A 23,379-nucleotide genomic window follows, 5' to 3' on the forward strand; every position below is an offset into this window, starting at 1 on the left:
CTTCAGTGACAAATCGCAGTTTTAACGCTCGTTTCCAATGCGATCACGAGGCTACGGCGTGCCCAAGCGCATAATTCAGCCTGCATCGCGTTCGGGGAATCTTGAAAACCCATCTGCTGCACCCGATTGTTGACACGGCGATGGCAGCGCAAAGACGAAAATGCGTATGCATACAGTGGCTTTCGAACAATTTCGTCACCACATAGTTTTTGGGCTAATCTGACTCGATGTGAGATGATAAGGAATATGGCACCGGTGAGGCAGCAGAGCAAGTTCTACATTGGGTTATAGACTTTGCTCGCAATCTTCGATCAAGATCGATCATCCTCAAGTCATCCTCCACTTGTTCTTCCCGAAAAGATGTGCGGGATGATCTATGCAAAACATGGCATTCTTTTTGTCACGACGTCGTCGGAGCAAAACGTGCTGGTGCCTTCCCAGACAAATCAACGAACGCAGCTTGAGTCCTGAAAGACCCCGGAAATAGGGTATAAACAATAGCATCGCAAATCACCATTTTCGTCACCCAATATCTCGACAACTAGGGCTGGGTTGCAATGATTTTCCATCATTAACTAATTTTGCACTATAGGAATGATGCCAGCCCTTTGAACTCTAACTAGGGGGACTATACAACATAAAATGATCATATGTCGATCGTTAAGTTAGCCGTTCGCCTGCAGTCAAAACTGGGCTTCACGGATTGCTCATCATGGCCCAGTCAACTCACAGCTCTTCCACCCGTGCCAAGTGCTCTTATCAAATACTGCCCTAAGGAAATAGCACTATGAGCATATTCCAAGTTTGCGGCTCCTCGTGGGGCTCTTGAAGGGATCTATTGCATTTTATGGCAATATTTGCCTCTACCCCATTATCACGACTGTGGCAAAACACAACGTAGAGTACGGAGTACGGAGTACCCATACAGGAGAAATGAGACCCAATTTAACCTCCGTCTTTTGTTTGTTCCGGGAATACGATGTTACCGTGGCGAGCTGAGCCAATAACCCGAGATAGTCCCATACAGCTGGTCCACATTCTAGCATTATTTGCCATAGCCTGGTTGGATTAAGTATACTAGCAATCATTTTGAGGTTCCAAGACCTTTAGTTTTAGTCATTGTTGTGGAATAAATCAGTTCCACGAAGTATTTGCCAGAAATGAGATAAGATGACTTGATGCTGATGGTGATGCGGCAAAATATATCCAAGCCGTTTAAACGCCATATTACTAGTGAACAGAACAAAAACTTCTACAACATATAACATAAACCGGTTTATTGCGGAAGACACAACATAAAGACTGATTCATGTCTTGTGTGGAGTACGGAGGACCTTGGTTACCATCTTCTGCAAGCAAACCAAGGAAAGCGGCTGGCCATTTCAGCTACGAATGAGCTCCAGGGCTCTATTGTGGATTTAACCTGGAGCTGCTGGACCCAACCATTTATTTGCTTGTGGATGTGAGCTTGGTGCAGGCCTACCAGTCCCGCTCCGATGAACTACTCCTTGTAGACAGAGTGGATAGGCCCAGAATGTCCTCTGTTGAGGGTGGATAGATATACTCCGCACATACTCCGTAGTGGATGGCCATAAAACCAGATCGAGACCGGGTCGGTGAAGTTCGGGGCAGATCGACACCCAAATGTTTACAAACCAGCTATCGAACTTTCCATTACGAAACCATTTGCAGTATCAGCTATCCATGGATGTATATGAAACATGGTTTTTAATATCGCTTTGAATTTGAGGAAACTAGCATGCTGTCTCCGGACAATCGAACCTTGGGATAAATAGAAGGATGATATTTGAGCTATTGCATCATTTTCTCACAATTTGGCAGGTAACCTTGGAACCCCTATAGTTTGGAGGTATCCGATATTAAGACAGCAATAGGTCTAAAAACCAATGAATCACGACATGACATCGCCCTATGATGAGGAAATTTAAGATAGTGATAGTCCTCTTGGCTATAAGGGATTGCCGGTCTAGTCCGAGATAATATTAACAGGATATTGAACAGGATATTGTGAAGTCCATCCGGTGATCGACAGGGCCCACCGGATATACGAATAGAACCTTCGGTGCATCATGCAAGTGCCTGCTGTCAAAATCCTCCGGATTATTTCCGCGATCAGTGCTCTCACATGTTCTGGATATCTCCAGCGATCAAACTTATATGCTGAAGTAGGTCGAGTCATTGTCCCAACAACAGGCGGCTTCCCGCAAACCCCAGTAGGGAAATAAACAAAACGAAGAAAAAAGTAAAATACCCTTTCGGGTCATGTAGGTGGCACCCAAGCTTTTGGCAACACGATCTTGGGTCCCACGTCCTGGTGGTGGCTGACTGATGTTGGACTTCGAAGGTAACCTTCCAAGGCTGGAAATATCCAGCCAAGTTAAATTTCACCATCGCGTTTGTTTTCAATTCCGATAAGCCAATGAAAATTCATCTTCATCATTTTATCGAGAACGTGGCCTGGGGACTTGGGGCGTTTACAACGGAAAGGGGGTCGAAGTTTATATGGCGTTGACACTGTCGGCCAATAAGGGACGTTGGTTAAATGGAGAGTCGGTAGTTATGCCGGCTGATTGGCAATATAGTCCCGCGCTATTGGATTTAGAGCCAACTTACTACTACGGGGTAGCTCTTTCAGTCTAATTCCCTCTGCAGATCATTCTTTGTCTCTGGAGGTTCCCCACTCTAATTTCCATTAAAATGACATCAGAGAGAAAAAGAAAACAGGGCAAATAATAATGGTGCTATGACATATATCCCCTATTTAAAGTGGACTGAGAATATCATTTTGTTTCTAAGGTTGACTGTCCGTACTCCGTACTCTGTAGATGTATTGTATATATTCCAAATTGAATATTGTTTATCCAGCAGTAGGAGTAGTAGATCTCATTTCCTGGACTCCGAAAACAAATCTTATCCCGGAGCTCCTCGGGGGAACCATAAGCCCTGGAGTATAAGCTCACGCTAGCCCAATTCAACCCTGGAAGGATGCATAACCTTGGGAAGCCTGGATCCATGAGCCCTACCTACTCCGTAGTCTACCCAAGTAAACACGAGCATGCAGATCTTAATTTGGCTTATCCGGTACTCTCCCGGATTGACATTCCGATTTCAAGAATTCTACGATTTGAATCGATGTACGGAGTAATGAGACTTTAATAGGATTTAAGGATTCGATATGTGAAAATCCTATTTCTAGGGCTGAATTCAGGGAACTATACTGTTACCTATGTAGGTACGGATAAGCCTCAGCTACGAGGCTTCGACAATAATATGTCCCGTATATTCGATGTTTCTGGCTTCCCATCCTGGTAATAGTCCCCATCTAGGCAGGACCCTATGCTGACCCCATCCTAGCCGATTCGGTCCATCTCGGCATAATTGGGATGCTAGTCCCACTTAATATCTCTCTTAGACTCCATTATATTGATCATATTGAAATCACGCCAACTATGGGGCGGCCTGACCCGCCAGTCGAGGATACTGCCCTTTTGACAAGCTGGAAAAATCCTGAACACGGGACAGGGGCAGGCAAGAAGGTCGTCCCTTCGGTCCGCAGTGTATAAATACAGTCTTTCTCTCCATTCTCATCAAGGTTTTCTTCTTCTCCCAAGCTTCTTACCACAGTCATTCTTTGAGCAAAACTGCAGTCACTCTTTTAAGTTTCTATATACCCATTAATTTCACAATGAAGGCCTCTTTCATCGCTGCCGTCGCCGCTCTGGCCGGCTCTGCTTTCGCTGCTCCCACCCCCCGCTACCGGTGTTGATAGCCTCCTCAGCGGCCTTAAGGCTGGCGACATCACCAAGGATCTCAATGTTGGAGGCCTCACCAAGGATCTCAAGATTGGCGACCTTACCAAGGAGCTCAAGCTTAACGAGCTCCCCGTTGTCTCTAAGCTCAGCGACGTGACCAAGGTCTTGAACCTTCCCGCCCCCGCCTCCCCCTCTGCCAGCGGCACCCCCGCTGTCCAGGACGGTCACCTCGTCCAGAACCTCGGACCCCAGCTCGACAACATCCTGACCGTTGCTGGCCCTGACGCCACTACCCTGCTCATTCAGCTCTCCCCTGAGGTTACCGCCCTCGTCTCCGGCCTTGGTCTCCCTGGCCTCGGCGTTCCCCTCGGTTCTATTGTCGCCTCCGCCTCCGGCCTTGGTGGTCTCGTCACCGGCCTTGGCCCCGTCGTTGACGGTCTCGTCACTGTTGTCGGCGCTGACGTCGGTGCTCTCCTCATCAGCCTCTCCCCTGAGGTTACTGGCCTCGTTTCCGGCCTTGGTCTCCCCAACGTTGGTGTCCCCGTCGGTACCGTTGTTGCTACTCTCGGCAAGAACCTCAAGCGTGGCGAGCTCGTCCATGACGTCGCTCCTAAGGTCGGGAACACCCTCGAAGTCACCGGCGTGAACACCAAGAACCTTCTCGTCGAGCTCTCTCCCTCCGTTACCTCCCTCGTTGCCGGTCTCGGTCTCACTACCATCGCCGGCCCCGTTGGCTCCATTGTCCATGAGGCCTCTTCCCTCGGTGAGCTTGTCAAGCACGTCTCCGGCCCCGTTGAGGACCTCCTCCACATCGTCGCCAATGACGGCAAGCACCTCCTCATCAAGCTGTCTCCCTCCGTCGTTGGCCTTGTCACTGGCCTCGGTCTCCCCACCGTTGCCACCCCCGTCGGTGCCATCCTCACCACCGTCGCCCAGAACCTGTAAAATAGTTACAGGTAGTTGTATGACTGGTTGAATAGGATTGCTTGCGTGGGTCCATCATCAAATCTGACCTTGCTTCCCGCTCGGTACATAAACACAACAATTTATTACATTCATGTACAAATTTCTTGATTATTCGATACAGAGCGGTTAAATATTCTTATAATGACTGATTCAAATTTTTGCATGCGGCTGAATTTAACCTAAGCAATTTAAAGTTGGAACAACTTAATGAGTTGAAAGTGCGAGCAGCATCTGTCCATAGCTTCTACACTGTAACGAAGACAGTGACTGTACGACTCCCAGTCACGAGATGTGGTAACGGACATAGCTTCAGATTGCACCCGTCGTGATGTCCCCGTACGCCGGGATCGAATAGTCGCCGAAACAACTCTCATCATACTTCGCCTTTGCAATGTTCTCCTTCTGAACCTTGATGAACGTCTGCAGCTCACACCATCCGTCATCCCTCTCCCCGCACTCTGTAATACTGCGCCCGAGAGGAACGCTCCTCTGATTCATTAACAAATGCACATAGGTTGTTTCACCTCCCTCGGACTCATACGCGGAGGCCTGAGGATCCCCCGACACTGGAAGTGGGATATCGAGATTGTTGACATGCACTGCATATAGGGTATGTGTTTGTCTCTCTGTGTTCAGACTGAGCTCTTCCAAAGTTTCCAAGGTTGGCCCTTTGTATCTTAGTCATACAGCTGGTTTATATACCACCTGGGCAGCTCCTTCCATAGATTCATCATCACCTCTCTTACTTCCTCTCCATCTTTCTTTAACCTCCTTCGTAGCCTCAACAGGTTATGAGGCCCTTTTTCCTCTATCCCCTTTGCTAGTTTCATCAAGAACTAAGCTTTCATTGGAGAATAGCTATGTCTCACTTCTCGGAGAAGCTATATCTCACCTTTTCTTCATCGCCGCTGAGCGAAGAAGGGATCGGAAGTCGCCGCTGTGCGGAACCGAACCACCAAATCGATCCCCGACGCCGCTGTGCGTACTCGGATTACAATCGCCGCTGAGCGAGATCCCGAGACACCGCTGAGTGTACCCGGATTACAATTCACTGACTGTGTGAACCCGTCACCGCTGTGTGAATTTGCCTTTGAGCACCAAAAACGGAGTCTCTTTTCCTAGAGAATTATCTCCATCGTGGTATACAGTATCTTTGAACTGTGTTCACATCATTTTATCTTGATCTTTATCACTTTGTGTCAGCTACAATGGCTGACCCCTCCTCTTCCTCTGCTGATGCAGCGCACCTTGACGATGACAGCAATGATTGGAAAGCGTTGCGAACCACTGTCGTCGCCAATCAATCGGTTGACCTACCTGAGTTAGGAAGCTTCAACCTCTACAAGCTCACTCCCCCTCTCAAAGAGCGAGCCGATCTCGGCAACTGGATTGACCAGGTTGAAAAGGTTCTTCAAGGTTACAATCTTCATCACCTGATCAACAAAAGCATACCTTGGCCAAGAATCCGAGACCCAAACGGCAAGAAATGGCATACACAGTCTCTCCAAGTCAGATCATGGCTCTCTAGCAGTATCCACCATACTGTTATGCAGGAAATCAATGCGCGCGGAAGTGGCTTAGGCTTAGGCTTAAGCACGGGATGGGTTATGACGATCATCGACGCTGACTTAGCCAAGTCATTGGATCTGCCTTTGCAGAAGTGTACCCCTGTTCCGGTAGCAGGCATCGGATCCCGGCACCTTTCCTCCGCGTTTGTGTCCTTCGATGTCTTTTTCCGTGGCTCGGAGAATGTGGCCTGCATCCGTGTCGAGGCCCATTTGGTCGACAATCTCAAGGCCAAGCTCCTGATCGGCATGGATCTCATGGGTCACGAAGGGTTCCGGCTGGATCTTGACGCTAAGAAGCTACGGATCTCCTCATGCATGAATATCGAGATCCCGATCGTTTTTCAAGCATAACTACATATCCTCAAAATGACTCGGTTAATTGTTTTTTTACAGTTTTTGTTGAGGTTACGAAGTAGGTGAAGGATGGAGAAGATGAAGTGAGGTGATGAAGAGACAAAGCATCAAATAAAGACTTAAAGAGCCAAAGAGCTCAGTCTGCGCACAGAGAGACAAACACATACTTCATGTATGTCAACAGTTTTTGGTGTCCGTTTCTGAACTCTCTTTAAGCGTCTATTAAGTTGGGCTCTTTCTGACACGTTCTTTTGGTCCCAGTGCCAATCCACCCCCGGAGCAAGGATGACTCCGTCCTCCTGGAGCTCCTCAACGTCGCTAGTGAGAAGGGCCCATTGCTTGCCCTACAAGTGGGCGGCATTGCCATGTTATACCTGCTTATAAGGCAGGTAGGATTGTTATATCATCCAGGCTGATGCCTGGTGTCTCAGGTGTCAGGCCTCACTGTTTGCTAGCTATATTAGCTAGCTTCCATCTGCCAGAGAATCCATCTCTTCCTTCTTTTCTCCCTTTCCCCTTCTGGCTTTGCCAGATCACGAACACATACTGCATGTACGTCAACAGTTTTTGGTGTCCGTTTCCTCTGCCTGTAAGTTTGAACTCTCTTCAAGCGTCTGTTCAAGTTGGGCTCTTTCTGACACGTTCTTTTGGTCCCAGTGCCAATCCAACCCCGAAGCAAGGAGCTCCTCCATGTGGCCACTGAGAAGGGCCCGTTGCTTGCCCTTCAAGTGGGCGGCGTCGCCATGTTCTACCTGCTGATAAGGCAGGTGGCGTTGTTCCTTTTTTGGTGGGCCCAGTTCTGCGTTAAACGGTATGTCACTTCGCAGGATCTATGCTAACGACATACTAACCATTGATTCTTTGGTATAGCCGGGCCCGCACGTCAGGTAACAATAGGGCCGGTGATGCCAATAGCAATGCGGACGGCCAGGCGGCCAATAGCAATGGCACTGGGAACGGCAATGGTTAATTGAAGTATAATTACGAAATGGGATGAGTGGGAGGGACTTTTTTTATACATTACAAACGGGATGGGTGGTTGGGACTTTTTTTAATTATGATATCAATACGTGGCCCTCATTGTATATAGCCAGCGGGCGGTCAATAATATAATTCTGCAAACACCACTTAACTAGCCAAGGCTATTGACTTTGGTAACCAATTATATTGGACTATATAGAAGCGGTCCACTTTCTGCTAGCAATTTACCCGAAGGCGGCCACCCTATCAAAATTCGACGATTTACTTACAATAAACTAGAGCCACACAAATAGGTCGTCATATGGATCAAATAAAGACCTATAATATAGAGGACCCAAGCATTAATTATTTAGATCATTAAGGATTCGAAGTACAAAGAACAAGAATACCAGTTGGCCTATGCGGCCCGAAGATATCTTTTTAGCGGTCTTTTCGGGTAGTATTTTCGGAAACATCTTTTTACATGGTTAGTTCCTCCCATACTACTGCTATCGTCAAACATACCTAGGTAGATTATACATGTATGTTGTGAAAAAGGTGTAATCTTGGAAGTGCAATAACATGTGACCAAGCTCACTTCCCCGCGGGGTCCGCGTTTTCTCCCGGCAATACCCACTGGCACCTGCATGTCCCCGTATTCCGGTTGTCTCGGCAAGCTTCAAGCTTTTCCCACATAACTCAACGGCTAAGAACTCTCTATCTATTGGTTGGTATCTCGTTCCCGGAATCATGTTTCCTTCTACTTTGCCCAACAAACCAATTGGGACTATCCTTTATACGAGGGTTATATAGGACGGCCTTTGAAGACAATAGAAAGTAGCCATGCGTCAAAGTCAATCTTCTGTCGATTGTGCTTCTTTTCGAAACCAGCTTCACATTACTGGGCGGACCAATCCTGTTATATTTAATTAGGTATCCGCATCTCCGCTGTTCTTCACTTTTCAATTCCCACTAGACCCAATGAATCGGTGTTCTTGCCGTGCCATCTATTGCCCTTCCAATGCAAAAGCATAGTCGGAATGAAGCTAGCACCTACAATCAAAGCAGTGACGACGCCAGAGCTATTAGCAATCCCGACACTCTCGAACATAGACGTGAACCTAGAATAACCATCAGCATTATAGCTTTCAAGAATTGACAACCAGGTTAACTTACCAGAAAGGACCAATGAATCCCCATGTCGAGCGTACGAAGTTGATAAACACCCCAACACTGCCCGCATCCTGGGGATACAAATCCACCGCATAGGTAGTGAGCACCGTGGTCACAACCTGATTGCCGAAAGCAGCAACGCCAGTCCCAACCACTGGCCTAACATCCAATTTCCCTGCGGTAGCTTGCTCAGTGCATACCAAGAAAACAACCATACCAGCGATAGTTAATAGAAAACCAATATAGCTTAGCCAGAGTCGGAACTCTGGTGCAGGCTTGCGGCCAATCCTCCGCGCGCGAGTATTCATCCACATATCTGACATGAACCCGCCTAACTGTTCACCCAATAGAGAGCCAATGATCAAGCCGAGAAACAGCAACCCGAGTTGCTGGGCGTTGAGCTCGAACTTGCTTTGCAGCAGCTGGGGAACCTCAACCGAATTCAGGACTGAGGCGAAGAGGAAGACCATGGAGTAGGCAATCGCTGCAAGCATAACGGGGATGTTTGTAAATAGTGTAAGGGGGTGCCAGAACTCGGTCACCTTGAACGGGGTTGGATCGATCCGTCGGAGGGATAAGTACTGTGTCTTGAACGCAGATGACCGGGACTGCACGTCGGCACCGATATAACGGGTCTCGGGTCCGAAGAAAATGTAGAGGATGAACTCGACAGCATTGGTCTGGATATAGTATCAGTTATGTGGCTTTTAGCCTTCTTGGCTGGATACTCACAGTGGCCAAGATCCAGTAGATCCAGCGGTATCCAACACGTTGAGTCACAAATCCAAAAATGAACGGACCAACTGGCACACCCAAGGTCACCATGAGAGTCCAGACACCCATGTAACGCGCTCTCTCATGTTTGAAGAATGTCTCAGTGACAACAACACTACCGATTGCCATAGCCGGCGAGATAAATAATGAAACCAGAGCTCGACATGCCGCCATGGAAGCGTAGTTTGTGCTCTTAGCACAGCCAATATTACAAGCACAGCTTAGTACCAGCGACAGGAGGAAAATTGGACGTCTTCCAAAACGGTGAGAGAGCGGTTTCCAGAATAATGGGGCACCTCCCAGAATTGCGATCTGTAGAGAGGTCAAGTAGCTGACTCGTTGGATAGAGACTCCTAGATCTTCCGCGATATCTTCATAGGCACAGATAATAGCCGCCGCGGTGAATGTACCCATGCAAGCATGAAACGCAACGAGGCCCAAGTTGGTTGATTTCTGCCGTGCTATTAGCTTGGAATTCAGAAGACTGTGCCATTCCCACTGACCTTCCACGAGGGCCAGTTGTATGGATCCGCTGGATCCATACTAGGAATCGGGTCAAGGTCCAGGGTGCCATGCCGTTCAAGCAAGTATGATTTGTGCGACTCTGAAAGAAGTGCAGCCGGTTCAGGAAAGATGTCACCGATCTCTTTCTCAGCGTAGTCCGAGCCGAATTTTGGGTGAGAAGCCCCAGGGATGGCATGATCGGGTGAAGCCATAGTGCAGAATATCATACAGTATAACAGGGCACGTTGAAATCACTGGAGACAGCGGAGAATGTCAGATAAAGGGGATCCATTTTGACCCCGCAGCCTGGGGGATTCGTAATCCGTATTTCCGGGGTATGGGGCCGTTGTTGGGGGAGCTGGGGATAGGAGGGGACTGGTGAAGTCGACAATGGGTTTTCAGTGGGCCTCGTCTGTTGTCTGGTGGACTTTGTCGGTAGTTATATAGGGGCGTATTTGCCAGAAAATACAGGAATCGGGTGGTATTCGGGGGGTCTCCGTATTACGGGGGGTTGAGACATTTTACTATAGCGTATCGGATCCGATACCAGTTGCTAACAAAATACAATTATGTATACAATAGACCGAGGTCTGTCGAGGATACACCAAGTGCCGAACTGCTAATGCGTCCTCCTTACTTTGGCCAAGCCGGCTAAGCATATCGCAGAAGCTTGGAAGGTGGCAAACCTGCCTAACCCAGAAATTGTAGAAATTGTAGAAATTATACTTGGAGTTTTAAGGATACAAAAAATATCTTGATTGATAGATTTTCTAAATCCTTCAGTTAATAAAATAGTTACACATATACTAATTTTGTGAAATGCCTGCTGGCGAAATATGGTATAGCACACTGACGGCTATACACTGCCGTAGCCCGGGAGTAATTCATTTCTGCTAGTCTCAATTCAAACATAATAAGGCAGAAATCAGACACCAACACCAACCCTGCGAGCTAGAGTATTTGGGTTATGGCTGCTCTGCCCCTTCGCAGTTTGCGCTTAGAACATTGTGCGAGGACTGAGAACATGTCAAGTTGATTCATCTATTCTAAGTGACTACTACACATCTGCGCGAAGAGACCTGTATCCCTATTACAGATATTCCGAACATCATCATGCTCCTGATACCCGCAATAGATGATGAATTGGTGTGTCGCATCCTCCACAATACATGGCCGGCTGTTGATCTCTCGTTTCTGGAATTCTTCGAACGTACGCTGCGCTTGCTGTCACGGGATCACTTTGCCATCTCGTCGGTGAGTTGTGTCCGCAGGGCTCTCTACATGACTCAGCCTTTACCTGCCCAGGTGGTCCTAATTGGGTTGGAGTGACAGGCCATCTACGGAAGCAGATCATCCACATGTTATTGCAAAAGACCGTGAAAAGAAAGACGGTGGTCTTAAGCGAATTGATGGTCTGGGTGGATCTACAATATCCAAGGTAAGCCTTAACTATATGTCCAAGGATGAAAGCTAACCTGGTCCACTTTTACTAGCGCTCATGATTCACCACAGCGGCCACATCTCCTCTCTCGAAATGATCTCCAACCAGAGCAGAAGGACATATCCCAGCATAGGGAGTTCATGCCCATCGCCATGAACTATCGACTCCGACGATGGTTCCTGTCATCATTAGCAACAAACCCCTTACTAGGCCAAAGACAATATCAAACTGGAAGACATCCGTGTGAGCTCTGCCGGGCAAGAACTACATCCGGCTGCAACATCTTCCGAATGTGCGTCGTGGGTCGGACTAGATCGCGGGTGGCATAGATGCAGTTTGTGGATAACACTGTATCGTGCTCGCAGTATTTCGGGTTCCGAGCCTTTCTCAGTGTCCAAGACAGCGAAGTGCAGACGAGGAAACCGGCACCGAAATGGAAGGAACGACATGCAAAAACTCTAAAATAAAATAAAAAAGTAATCAAAAGTATACAAAAGAATACTCCTTGATCATCCGTGCATTTTCTAGATTGAAGCTAGACAGACCTCACTACTATAGAGATAAGGTTGAAATAAGGTCGCCTGTCAAATATCTCCTCACCAGTCATAGTCGTACAGCGAGGATCAAACACGACAATATTCAAATTCTGATTGGCCAGGATTCTACAATTCGCTTAATTCCTAGGCTACCATGGTTCATTTATCCCATTGTAGTATCAACTTGACTATTTGATCAGAACAGCTTCAATCTACTCTCACTGATCCTTCAACATATAATAGGTTTTGTCTCGATTAGAACTGAAACATTGTAAATATAGCATATATTTGTAATGAGAGAGCCTCAAGGTTTGAGGAAAACGACCTACAATTGAGAGGATCAACGATTTCAGCTTAGAATCACATCAAACTTAATCAAAGTTACATAACCGTGATCTAGGTGCCTGCCCGTAGGTATATAAGTAGAGCCCCGTCCCCGCACGCGCGCCTAATGTAGGTCTGTAAGTCTATAAGTCGTGAATTCAAAAATGGCAACCAATAGCACACAGAACGAAACTCCTGCCTGGGTGACTCCCGTGGCCCTTGGCCTCATTATCCTGTTTTTTGTCGTGGTCCTGATCTTCTTGGCCATTCGGTATGTGCAGCCTACTTTGTTTTATCGTATTGGTCCGTCATGCTAATGAAATGTATGTCCAGCCTTTTGGCCCGTGAGGCCAGACGCAATGATCCACAAAGGAAACTGATAGAACATTTCTTCCGGCAAGTTGCCGAAGTCGAAAAGGCCAACAAGGCCGCAAGAAAAATGGAGAAGAAGGTCCGGTGGAGGGGATGGTCCCTGGACGGACTTGTCGGTGAGCACACCCCAGAAGCACTTTTTGGAAGTATAGGCATGGGACCGAATAGGAAAAATACACTCCTCTTTCCAAGCCAGTTTTGTGTTATTTTTGCTGTGATGGTTAGAATATGGAAAGAGGCATCAAAAAAGATATCAAAAAAGACATGAAAAAAGACATCAAAAAAGACGTTTAACTAACCGAGTGTTCGTCCCTAGGCTTTGTTGGGCGTTCTCCCCCAACCTCCAATGAGGGCATGGTCCTGCCCACTAGCAACGGCAACAACAGAAACCGCCCCGTCCTCCCCATCATTGTGGAGGAGACTAGTGCTTCCGCCAGCACGGCGGAAGCGGAAACCGAGCTTGAAGACGTCGACTACGGCGATTTTGTCGTCCGGTGGGTCCCTGTCCCGCGCGGATACCGTCTCCCGGTCAAGAAGACCAAGAAGGCCAACGCATTGGCCGAAGTCGTCGGTGCCCTCAAGGGCAAAAACTAAGATCTTCGATTGTGTTGTCTCTACCACCTACCCCGGAACCGGCCGGGATGGTGGATTCGCTCATCCTTTTTCTCACGCAGGCCGTCCCCCCTGCTGTTTTTTTTATTATATACATGGCGCTTGCCATGTTGGCTTGTGCCGGCTCGTGCCGGCTTATTTTTGCCCTTTTCGGCCCTTGTTGGACCTTGCTGGACGTTTTGGCCCGTCCTGATCTGAATTTTGGCCTGTTGTTCGTCTTTGGTATTTTGTTTTTGGAGTTTTGTTTTGGAGTTTTGGATTTGGAGTTTTGGATTTGGAGTTTTGGTTTTTGGTTTTTTGGTTTTTTTTTTTTTTTTTTTAATATTATTTATACCCTGGTGCTGGTGTTGGCGGCTGTGCTCTTTGTTCTGGTTTTTTTCCAAGGCTATTATTATTGAGGACATTATTAATTGGATTCCTCTTCCTCTATTATGTTGTACTGCCCAACTCTTATATCGAGACGTTATCCATTGTAGTCTTGTTGTATAGACTCCATCAAAATATGTAAAGAGTGTAATAGGCCGATTCCGTTAGTCGAATAGACTGCGTTCATTCATTGTCACATTGTCAAAAGACAAGTTGCTAACGATCCATGAATATATATCTCTTATATTACCCTAGGTATCTCACGAAAAAGTACCAAGTTGAAAAGAAGCCCTAGCAGATCACTGTTCACAAGATCAATTTGTGTGCCATATCTCTTCTTTGTGCACTAGTTTTCAAGACCAGTCTGCCTCATTTCCTAGGCACATACATACCTACCTAGGTAGGTATGCACGGTATATAAGTCAGCAACATCAACTTTCCAAGGAACCTTCAGAAAACCTTCTACGCAACTAGTCCATTTTCGGAGGGTGATCACACTATGACTCGGGAATACTTCTTTCTGTGCTTTCTTCAATCTTCTCCTAGTTCTGATGCTCATATTTTACAAGTTTCCTCCTAAGGTACTTTCCAAGGCTTTCTTATCTTTTTCTGCTAAGCTTTCCACTCGCGATCATGCAGTTTCAGTACTCATTCCGTGATAGCAAATATGTCATATGCGGATCAGAAAGTGTCTACCGGGAAAGGATCACCGATGTGCTTCTCGCCGAGCACGCTCTGCTCGAACTGTCGCAGCGTGAGGAAATGCTACATCATAGAGCTACGGCCTTAGACAAGACCTTAGCTGTCGAGTCTGATCGACTCCAGCCTGAGAAGACCAACAGTGTCGAGTCTACCAGGACCGAGCTTGAAAAGACACATCAACAGCTTAAAGAGGTCCAACTACAATATGCAAGAAAGGAGTACGAACTTTACGAAGCGACATCTATGCTTACACCATACATCAAAGAACTTTATGATAACCTAAGGCGTGATCCTAAATGGTTCATGCGAGAAGAGCTAGTACAAGACTGTTCGGATCGAGGTGGATGTTGCAGCCGGGAATGTGGATGCTGCGCACAGAGGTGTGAAGAAGAGAAGAATCTATTGCAAAGGAAGAAAGGCAGAGGCCATTGCACTACAGAGTGTCAGTGCTGTATCGGCTTTCGAGGCTTCGAGTTTCCAGAGGAAGATAAAGAGAAGATCAGAAGAGATTTCGAAGCCAAGGTTAAATACACGATCACGGGCTCGGCTTACTTTATCAAGCTGGCAAATTGGTCTTTTTGTCCGTTAAAGTGCCAAAAGCCTTCAAACCCTTCAAAACCAAAGTCCCGGCGATATCGAATTTTCAGATGGGGTTCCACTGATGAGAAAGAGTCATGAAGATGGCCGTGCTTTGCTTGGATGTCGCTACTTTGCTCGAGAATGATTCGCTAGGGGAATGGATTCCTTTGACCACTTTTGCTCAACTCGAATATCCTGACCGATATCTACCATCCGTGCATATGACAAGATTAGATGTGAAAGTAGTGACATATGCAGATCGTGATACCTACCTAGGTAGGTAGTTAGTTCTTCTTATCCTTCTAGATAGCACCGATAAAGGAAAGAGAATCTATCTTTTTTCCAAGGGAATACCAAGACTGCGTCAAAAAGACTGCCAAAAAGACTACCAGAAGAAGAGCTACCCAAACAAACATTAAAAGGCTGCATCAGCGGCCAACTATTCTTATGTACTACATGTATATACCTATGTAGGTATGAGTCGAGTAGGAAGGCAGAGGGCTAACGCGGTGGAAGCTGCATCCCAAATTAGACCGGTTATCGTAATGGTCCCTAAAACCCTCATGCACAGTCTGTTTGCTGCCAAAACTCTCGCAAGTTGGCCATAGATCCGTCAGACCCAAATCACCTATGTCGCCACGAAACCCCATATATCGGTATTTCTTCAGGTCAGCGTGCTCAGCAGTTGGTCCAACTGATGCAATCGGCCACCCAGTTATCAGTTGTGAGGAGGCGAGTATGCCATGCGAACATCGTCTCAGTAGTAGTGGATGGGTCCGTCGTGCTGCGCGGACCAGTGGCTGCGATCTCGATAACGGTTCGATCGTAGTGAAGAGCTTGATCTTATCATCGAAACACTCTTGTTGACTTGGCGTGTCGTGGGCTTGTCTCGATAGCTCTCAAAAGTTACGCAGCGATAAATAGTGACAATATTCTCAGCCTTTTCCAGGCACGTTAGGCAGAAGGGGTTGAGGAGAGATTTGGTGCTAGTGCTAGGGCCCGGCGATTCTTAAAATTCACATATAAAATTGTATATTGAATAAGCCCTGGGCACACTACAGAGTAGACATATGTAATACAAATTTATATAAAAGCAAGTGTCATAATAGCAGAAAAAGTCACCGTTATAGCACTAGTTGGCGCTAGCATTTTAAGCAGCTTCCGAAAACAGAGTAGTGTAATGGCAGGGATGTACAATGCAGGGTAGACTTGGTAGAATTTGTACCTCTAGTGTTTATCTCTACACCGTATTCCGTGTTCAGTCCTTAATATGTAGCAAATATAATCCCTGAGGGATCCCGTCTCTTATCTCCAACCTATCAACCGGAAATGGTAATGATATAAGAAAAACTCGGAGTTTCAGTTTCCTAGAAGACGAGAAGCCATCTCCTCATCTCTAAAATGCGCAAATAATTATAATTAAATAATTACCCCGTATCCGATGCTGATCGTGACGAAGAAATGTATCCAATAACCTTTGATGCGTACCTAGGTAACCCCAGGATTAAGGCGCAGGCGTCCTATTAGAACTTTGCCCGCGTCGGCGCTATCGGGGTTGCCCCGAAAAAGCCCCGGTTTTCTTGTTCAGTTAAGCCAATGGAGATCAATCTATATCAACTAAAGAAGGTTTATCTATCATTTCCACGGTTGGTTTTCTCCGCCACCTCCTGCCGTTTTGCCTCGTATCGCCCCGAGGCTATTTCATATATCCCCTTCCTCCACGAGGCTTCTTTCGCTTGTACATATATGTCCTTATCCTGGCCCTATTTCGGTTTTACGATGGGTGTTCTATAATTGTATCGCAATACCGCTTCCATCAACGGCGATGTCCTCATGTCGCTTGCCGACATCCCCGGCAGCAATTTCAGCCTCGCTGATCGCTCCGTCCGTGACCGATTCGCGGAGCGTACAATAATCGCCTGCCTAATCGGCATTGCCTGGTACAATGCCTTGGAATTGATCGTGCTGTGCTTCAGCACCTTCAAAAGATATGGCGGGTGCTATTTCTGGTGTCTCCTCATCGCCTCCTTCAGTATCATCCCCTTCGGCCTCGGCTATCTCCTCATTATCTTCGACATATACACCAGCATGTTCCCCTTCGTGATGGAACTAGTCGCTTGGGTCGGGATGGTAACGGGCCAGTCTCTAGTCCTCTGGTCTCGATTGCATCTTGTCTGCCACAGCCGAACCGTCCTCCGTGCCACCCTCGCTATGATCATCGTCGACGCCATCGTCCTACATACCCCCGGCTTCGTCCTCGAGATAGGCAGCCATTCGAACAAATCCTCCCTCTTCATCCACGGGTTCAATATCTTCGAACGCGTCCAATTGGTCGGATTCTCCATACAAGAAATCATACTCTCCGTCATCTACTCCTGGGAGTCTGTGCGACTACTGAATCTCCGCCCGAGGGGCCACTACCGAGGCACCCTGGTCCAACTCCTGATCGTGAACGTGGCCATGATTCTGATGGACGCCGCCATTATCGGAGTGCAGTACTCGGGCTTCTTCGATATCCATGTCACCCTCAAAGCAATGGTCTACAGCGTCAAGCTCAAGCTGGAATATGCGATCCTGGGCAAATTGGTGCACATCACCGAGACGGGCGGCAGTTCAGCCGCGACCGACCTGTCGGATTTCGTGGATCTTTCTTTACATCATGCCCGCACACAGCCGGATACAGAGAACCCAGAGTACGGCCCCCGCGCTCGTGCGCGGGTGTCCTCCAAGGGCTCGTCCACTGACCCGCTAAGAAGGAATTCCTCCGCTGCCCCGAGTCCGAGTTCGACTAACCCGGACTACCCGTGACGATTCCACATGTAAATAAAGTAACGACTTCTTGAAAGTTTTTGTACATAGCAAATAGATACCTATATAATGCACGACATACACATGTTTCATCACCAGTCGAGTGTTAAATGTCTCACCTAAATGAGGAGAAAGTAGTACCCGACTCACCCGTCATCTCGCATCGTCGGAGACCGCCGAGAACCTCAAGATATCAAACCGAGCACGATATTATAACAGTCTACGATCCCCCAAACCCACTGAACCCACTCAGATATCTTCACCCACCTATCGACCCACCTACTCCATACGCGGTCCCACAATACAAACAAAGCCTCACAATGACCACCCCAAACCCAACCCTAACACCCCTAACACAACCGCAACTCACCGCAGCATGCGACGCAGCCCTCGTCCACCAAGCACAAGCCCAAGACCTACACAAAAAGCGACCCTTCGCGGCAATCCTCCTAGCCCCAGATAACGAAACAATTCTGCTCTCCTCAAACTCCCTCTCGCACGTGCGACACGCGGAAAGCGAGCTCGCGCGCAACGCCGCGGACAACTACGACTGGGCATATCTGGCGCTTTGCACGCTCGTGTCGACCTGGGAGCCGTGCGCGATGTGCGCGGGCGCCATCTACTGGGCGCATATTGGGCGGTTGGTGTATATGGCGTCGGAGAAGGCGTTGCAGGAGGTTATTGGTGCTGGGAATCCGGAGAATTTGACGCTGGATTTGCCTTGTCGGAGGGTTTTTGAGAAGGGGCAGAGTGTGGTGGAGGTTATTGGGCCGTTGGTTGACGAGGGGTGGGAGAGGAGGGTTGTGGAGGATAGTAGGCGGTATTGGGGGTAAGGGGGATGAGATGGTAGTCTTCTTGGATACGTCTGATGCGCTGTTTGGAGTGGTTTGTAACAACATTGGTGTGATAAATGTATGGTGGATTAGTAGTGGGCCTTGGACTGTGCCCTTGTGAACATTGGAGTTACTCGGTGGTTAGTAGTAGTTTTCATGGGGCTCTAAAGGTGTTGTCGAAAATAATGTGTGTCTTGTAGCTTGGTGTTGGGGTTGGCGGCTGGTAATGCTGATGAAGAACATGTGGATGAATCGCTCTGTAAGCGCCACATACTTCATAATTCCACTGCATTGAAAGCTTCTGGTAAAGTCAATCCCTCGAAGAATCATATCTGAGAAGGGTTCGAGCGCCAGCTCATATATTGTTGTGGACACCGAACGAATTGAATTACCGAGAAAAAGAGATACCCAAAACTTTCCTTTTCTGGTATCGTGCACAAGCACTAGTAGAGTGTCCCAAGAAAATAGTGGCCGACGATCGGGTTTCAAGAGAAGGCGTCCGGGATATCCATGGATGATCTGGGATGATTGGCTTCTGTACTTCATGTGATCGCCCGCGTGACTCTGGCAACGAGGTACTCCGTACATCGGTGAACCAGATTCGATCGAACTCGATCAGCAAGATAAAGATAACCACAGTGTGGAAACAGAATGGAGACGCTATTCTCAATATAGTAAGGAGTGGGTGCACAGCCCCGTAAAGCCACACCCCTTTTTTTTTGTGGCTGAAGCTTGACCGAGAATCGTAACCCACTCCCAACCTTGGAAGTTAAGCGCGTCAAGATCGAGGAACTTGCGCATCGCTAAGAGAGCCAGTAGCATAAATGCAATTACCGTCTCCCCCTATTCCCTATGTCGTATTGAAGATCCGAAGTGTTGACGTCAAGTTGAGCAAAGTCTGATATCGGACCCACATGGACCCGTGGATGATGATGGAGCGCGTGTGCCAAGACCTCGATCTCGTCAACCTTGGAAGTTTTGTAGATCTTGGGGAGTCTTATGGGATTTTAGTTAGGAAGCTCCAGGGCTGTACTCCGTACTCCGTACTCCGTACCTCTAGCTCGGTAATGTACTAACCTTATGGAGATGGTAAAGTGGATGACGTGGACCAGGACCTGCTGGGTGCGTACGAAGCACTCAGGGTGGAGATCGATATGACCTTACATATGACACAGCATAGGTACATATGTGCCCAAGTAAGCTAGCAAATCAAATATTAGTTTAAAAAAAAACAGTTTCCAAAGTTCTAGGCTGTGACAAAAATAAGTGTGCAACGAGACTGGGAGGGAGCAGATGTCCGTGTTCGTGGCCAAAGAGACGTTCCACGAAAGAGTGACGTCAAGTGTCGATCACCAGCTATGGGCAAAAGAGCTCTTCTTTAGGTAACAGAGAACAGACTGGGGGCATTTGGATCCCTCATTGTGGTAGGGATCATTGCTTGTTGCTCTGTCTGGATCATCATAATGGCGCTATATCCCCTGTCTTTTATATTCCGTCATTCCCTCCTACCTAAAATTTTCCCTTCCCATATTTTCCTTCATTCCAGTGATACCCCTTGTTTTGTGCCTACATAGGTTCAATAAATATAGTTAATCCCCGTGAGTGTCCCTTGTTTGTCATCAATGCAAACATCCATGGATCTCTAACCCTTGTCCTTAGTCCATACATAATACCTCTTTAGCTATCTCATCCCTTCATCATTGGTCTTTGCTACATACTTCATCATGTCTGTGAACGTCCCCACCAATTCTAAGCAGAAGGAGAAGGTACGTCTGATGCGACCCCATTGTGACCACCACTGACACGGAATCCCTTCTAGGATATCAACCAGAAGCTCCAATACTTCGGTATCTACCATGGTAAGTCAAGCTTCACAACCCTCCAATTGACCATTGCCGTGCTAACTATCCCTGCTATAGCCTTCAAGAATGGCAAGCTTCCTTCGGTCCGTCTCAATCCTCTTCTGCGCCACCGGCCTTGACACAACTGCTAACTAGGTCTCTCGCGGCCACAGAACAAGCAATGCGACATCGCTTTGAACAGCGCCTTGAACTCAAAGGCCCTCACATCCCCACCCAATGCACTCTCATCCGACGGAAAGACCCTTGTGGCAGATCTGCGCAATGTCGTCGACGCAGCTAAGAAGATGCTCTTGGTTAAGAACGAGGGTGAGCTCCTGCAGGACTTTATCTGGCAAGCCCAGAAGATTTCAGGCGACAACCTTGGCGGCAAGCGCCCTGGCCTCCCCGTCGACAAGGAGACCGGTCAGCAAGATGCTAGCAAGGCTGTTGATGGTCTGAAGACCCTGGGCACACTCATGATCACCAATGGAGAGTTTAGAAAACTACGTGAGTTAACTTCCGTTCACTGGTCGGGGACATTTCCTAACAACGCACAGTGAATGATGCCATGACTCTTGGCAAAGACATTGCCGCCGATGCTTCTCAAAAGGCCGCCAACCAGGTCCGCCCTTCGGAAGAGGAGCTTTCGCAGATCGACCAGGCCGCAGAGGAAAACGTGTGGCACGAGAAGCCCAATGTCTCCAAGGATGACCTGAAGTCCAGATTCAAGAAGAACAAGGAAGTATGTATCCTTAATACGCCCTTAATTTTACACATGCTGACAATAACCTCAGGAGAAGGGAGGCGCTGCTTCCGCTGGCGCTGCAGTCGCCGAGGAAGAGACTGGAGTCTCAGCACAGGACAAGAAGAGGGCGTACTCCGACAAGACCAAGAAGTACTTGTCCGAGAAGGTTCCCAAGGAACGTCGCGAGCAGACCGTCTGGCGCCTGAAGAAGATGATCATCGAGATCCAGGGTCATGCTGACTGTAAGTCATAACCTCTATATCGATGGAGAAGATCACTAACAAAACATGCAGACCAGCAAGCCGTTGAGACCTTGTTGACCATGGCCGAGCAATACGCCGGACACACTAAGAACATCTCCAAGGAGGGCGGTAGCTCTGCTCGTGAGGTCCTGAAGGGCGACAATGTTCAGGCTGTTCAGCAGAACTTGCGCACTCTTATCGAACGCTTTGCCAACCACACCTCGCTGGACAGCTTCTTCGAGTCGCTGAACACTATTTACCGTGATGCCGAGAAGGACCCCGAACTCCGAAACTGGTTCAAGAACGTCGACACCTTGATTCGGTATGTGAATTGGAAAATCTCCCCCAAGAATAAAAGCTGACCAGGCATAGCAAATCTCTGCGCGAGCAGGGCTTCATCATGGAGGACGAGTGCAGCCGCCAGTGGAACGAGCTTTACGATAAGGGCCGTTACCTCCTGCGCGAGCGTTACCGCGGTCACTCCGACCGCATTGTCGACGAGGTCAAGTTCTTGGCCGACCAATTCGAGCAGGACCCGCAAAACCAGGCCCTTGCTGAGTCGTGCCAGAAGCTGTTCAAGGATCTTGGCCGGGACGCCAGTGGCAAGGCTACCTTCAAGCCGGATCTCCTTCGGGATCTCCGCGATGTCATCATTCCCAGTATCTTCGAGAATGTCCGCTACATTCCAGTCCCCCGTATTGAGGTCTCGGATCCCATGGTTGATGTTGTGGTCGAGAACCTTGTCCTTGAGGGTGACAACCTGATGCCCAACGTCGTGGAGTTCGGCAGCGACAACTACTTCCGCTGGGGCCGCAAGAAGATCACCAACAAGCGGGACAACAAGATCATGATTTCCATGTCTGGCATTCAGCTTGATCTGCGCGATATCAGCTACTACATCAAGAAGAAGGAGGGCTTCCCTGCCATCACCGATCGTGGTGTTATGGACATCTTCCTCGGTGGAGAAGGTCTCAGTGTCAAACTCGCCGCTTCTACTGCCCAGAAGAACGACAAGGAGAACTACTTCAAGCTGGATAAGGTGAATGTGTCCATCAGCAACATGGATATCAAGCTGAAGAAGTCCAGCCACAAGCTGCTCTTTAACACCTTCAAGCCCATGCTGTTCCGCGTGGTCAGGCCTGCCCTGCAGAAGGTGGTCGAGGGCCAGGTCCGCGAGGCCTTCAAGAAGGGCGACCTCTTCGTCAGGGACATCCACACCGAGGCCACCCGTGCCCAGGAGGCCGCCCGCGAAGACCCCGAGAACGCGCCCTCGATCTTCTCTCGCTACGCCGATGCCATCCGAGCCCGCACCCAAGCCAAGGCCAAGCAGGCCGAGGGCGCTGCCAAGCGTGACACCAAGGTCCAGACCGTGATGACCCTCCACGACTCCATCTTCCCTGACATCGAGCTCCCCGGCGCTGTCTCCACCAAGGCCACCGAGTATGCCGATCTGGCTGCCAAGGGCGAGCGCTGGGAGTGCCCCATCTTCAGCGTCGGCAACGCATCCGAGTCCACCGGCATCCCCTCCGGTGGACCCATCACCAACAAGCCCCACGGCGCCAGCACCGCCGGTGCAGGTGCCGCCGGAGTTGCTTCCGCCGCGGGTGTCTCTGGCGCCACCGGAGCCGCCGCTTCGGGCAATGGCACCAAGGCCTCCGATTACCAGGCCCGTGGATTCTCCGATGAGGTTGATAAAGCTTTCGTCAATGGCAAGTCCCAGAAATTGGGTGAGGCTATTAAGCATGGCAACGGTGCTAATGGCGCTGACGGCGTCCCTGACGGCCCTGCCACTACCGTCACTAACGGAACTACCATCAACAACATCGGAACCACCGTCTAAACTGAATGTGGCCAAAATCGTTATGATATTTGTGTAACGTCACTTTCTTTCCTCTCTTGATCTTTT

At 48.5% G+C, this 23,379-nt stretch overlaps 8 protein-coding genes across 8 annotated transcripts; 6 read left to right on the forward strand and 2 right to left on the reverse strand.

Annotated features, from left to right (window-relative positions):
• Window positions 1–3,706: 3,706 nt before the first annotated feature.
• On the forward strand, window positions 3,707–4,718 carry N7489_011474 (uncharacterized protein; the record flags this gene model as incomplete). Its single annotated transcript, XM_056717223.1, is given in 2 exon segments — window positions 3,707–3,780; window positions 3,791–4,718. The coding sequence occupies 2 exon segments, from the start codon at window positions 3,707–3,709 to the stop codon at window positions 4,716–4,718; spliced, it is 1,002 nt and encodes a 333-aa protein (XP_056564845.1).
• Window positions 4,719–5,048: 330 nt separating this feature from the next.
• N7489_011475 (uncharacterized protein) lies at window positions 5,049–5,237 on the reverse strand (the record flags this gene model as incomplete). Its single annotated transcript, XM_056717224.1, has 1 exon — window positions 5,049–5,237. The coding sequence occupies one exon, from the start codon at window positions 5,235–5,237 to the stop codon at window positions 5,049–5,051; it is 189 nt and encodes a 62-aa protein (XP_056564846.1).
• Window positions 5,238–8,576: 3,339 nt separating this feature from the next.
• Window positions 8,577–10,299, reverse strand: N7489_011476 (uncharacterized protein; the record flags this gene model as incomplete). The annotated part of the gene is made up of 4 exons (XM_056717225.1): window positions 8,577–8,742; window positions 8,798–9,474; window positions 9,527–10,021; window positions 10,072–10,299. 4 exons carry the CDS (start codon window positions 10,297–10,299, stop codon window positions 8,577–8,579), a joined length of 1,566 nt encoding a protein of 521 aa, XP_056564847.1.
• A 2,238-nt stretch (window positions 10,300–12,537) lies between these two features.
• Window positions 12,538–13,339, forward strand: N7489_011477 (uncharacterized protein; the record flags this gene model as incomplete). Its single annotated transcript, XM_056717226.1, has 3 exons — window positions 12,538–12,644; window positions 12,707–12,861; window positions 13,062–13,339. 3 exons carry the CDS (start codon window positions 12,538–12,540, stop codon window positions 13,337–13,339), a joined length of 540 nt encoding a protein of 179 aa, XP_056564848.1.
• Window positions 13,340–14,356: 1,017 nt separating this feature from the next.
• N7489_011478 (uncharacterized protein) lies at window positions 14,357–15,103 on the forward strand (the record flags this gene model as incomplete). Its single annotated transcript, XM_056717227.1, has 1 exon — window positions 14,357–15,103. The coding sequence occupies one exon, from the start codon at window positions 14,357–14,359 to the stop codon at window positions 15,101–15,103; it is 747 nt and encodes a 248-aa protein (XP_056564849.1).
• Window positions 15,104–16,837: 1,734 nt separating this feature from the next.
• On the forward strand, window positions 16,838–17,812 carry N7489_011479 (uncharacterized protein; the record flags this gene model as incomplete). The annotated part of the gene is made up of 1 exon (XM_056717228.1): window positions 16,838–17,812. The coding sequence occupies one exon, from the start codon at window positions 16,838–16,840 to the stop codon at window positions 17,810–17,812; it is 975 nt and encodes a 324-aa protein (XP_056564850.1).
• Window positions 17,813–18,132: 320 nt separating this feature from the next.
• On the forward strand, window positions 18,133–18,645 carry N7489_011480 (nucleoside deaminase; the record flags this gene model as incomplete). The annotated part of the gene is made up of 1 exon (XM_056717229.1): window positions 18,133–18,645. One exon carries the CDS (start codon window positions 18,133–18,135, stop codon window positions 18,643–18,645), a length of 513 nt encoding a protein of 170 aa, XP_056564851.1.
• Window positions 18,646–20,369: 1,724 nt separating this feature from the next.
• N7489_011481 (uncharacterized protein) lies at window positions 20,370–23,313 on the forward strand (the record flags this gene model as incomplete). The annotated part of the gene is made up of 8 exons (XM_056717230.1): window positions 20,370–20,411; window positions 20,465–20,504; window positions 20,565–20,590; window positions 20,660–20,993; window positions 21,044–21,228; window positions 21,281–21,473; window positions 21,525–21,795; window positions 21,846–23,313. 8 exons carry the CDS (start codon window positions 20,370–20,372, stop codon window positions 23,311–23,313), a joined length of 2,559 nt encoding a protein of 852 aa, XP_056564852.1.
• Between the last annotated feature and the right edge of the window lie 66 nt (window positions 23,314–23,379).

The sequence above is a fragment of the Penicillium chrysogenum genome (assembly GCF_028827035.1).
Source record: "Penicillium chrysogenum strain IBT 35668 chromosome Unknown utg000005l_segment0_segment0, whole genome shotgun sequence".
Classification (NCBI taxonomy): Eukaryota; Fungi; Ascomycota; class Eurotiomycetes; order Eurotiales; family Aspergillaceae; genus Penicillium; species Penicillium chrysogenum.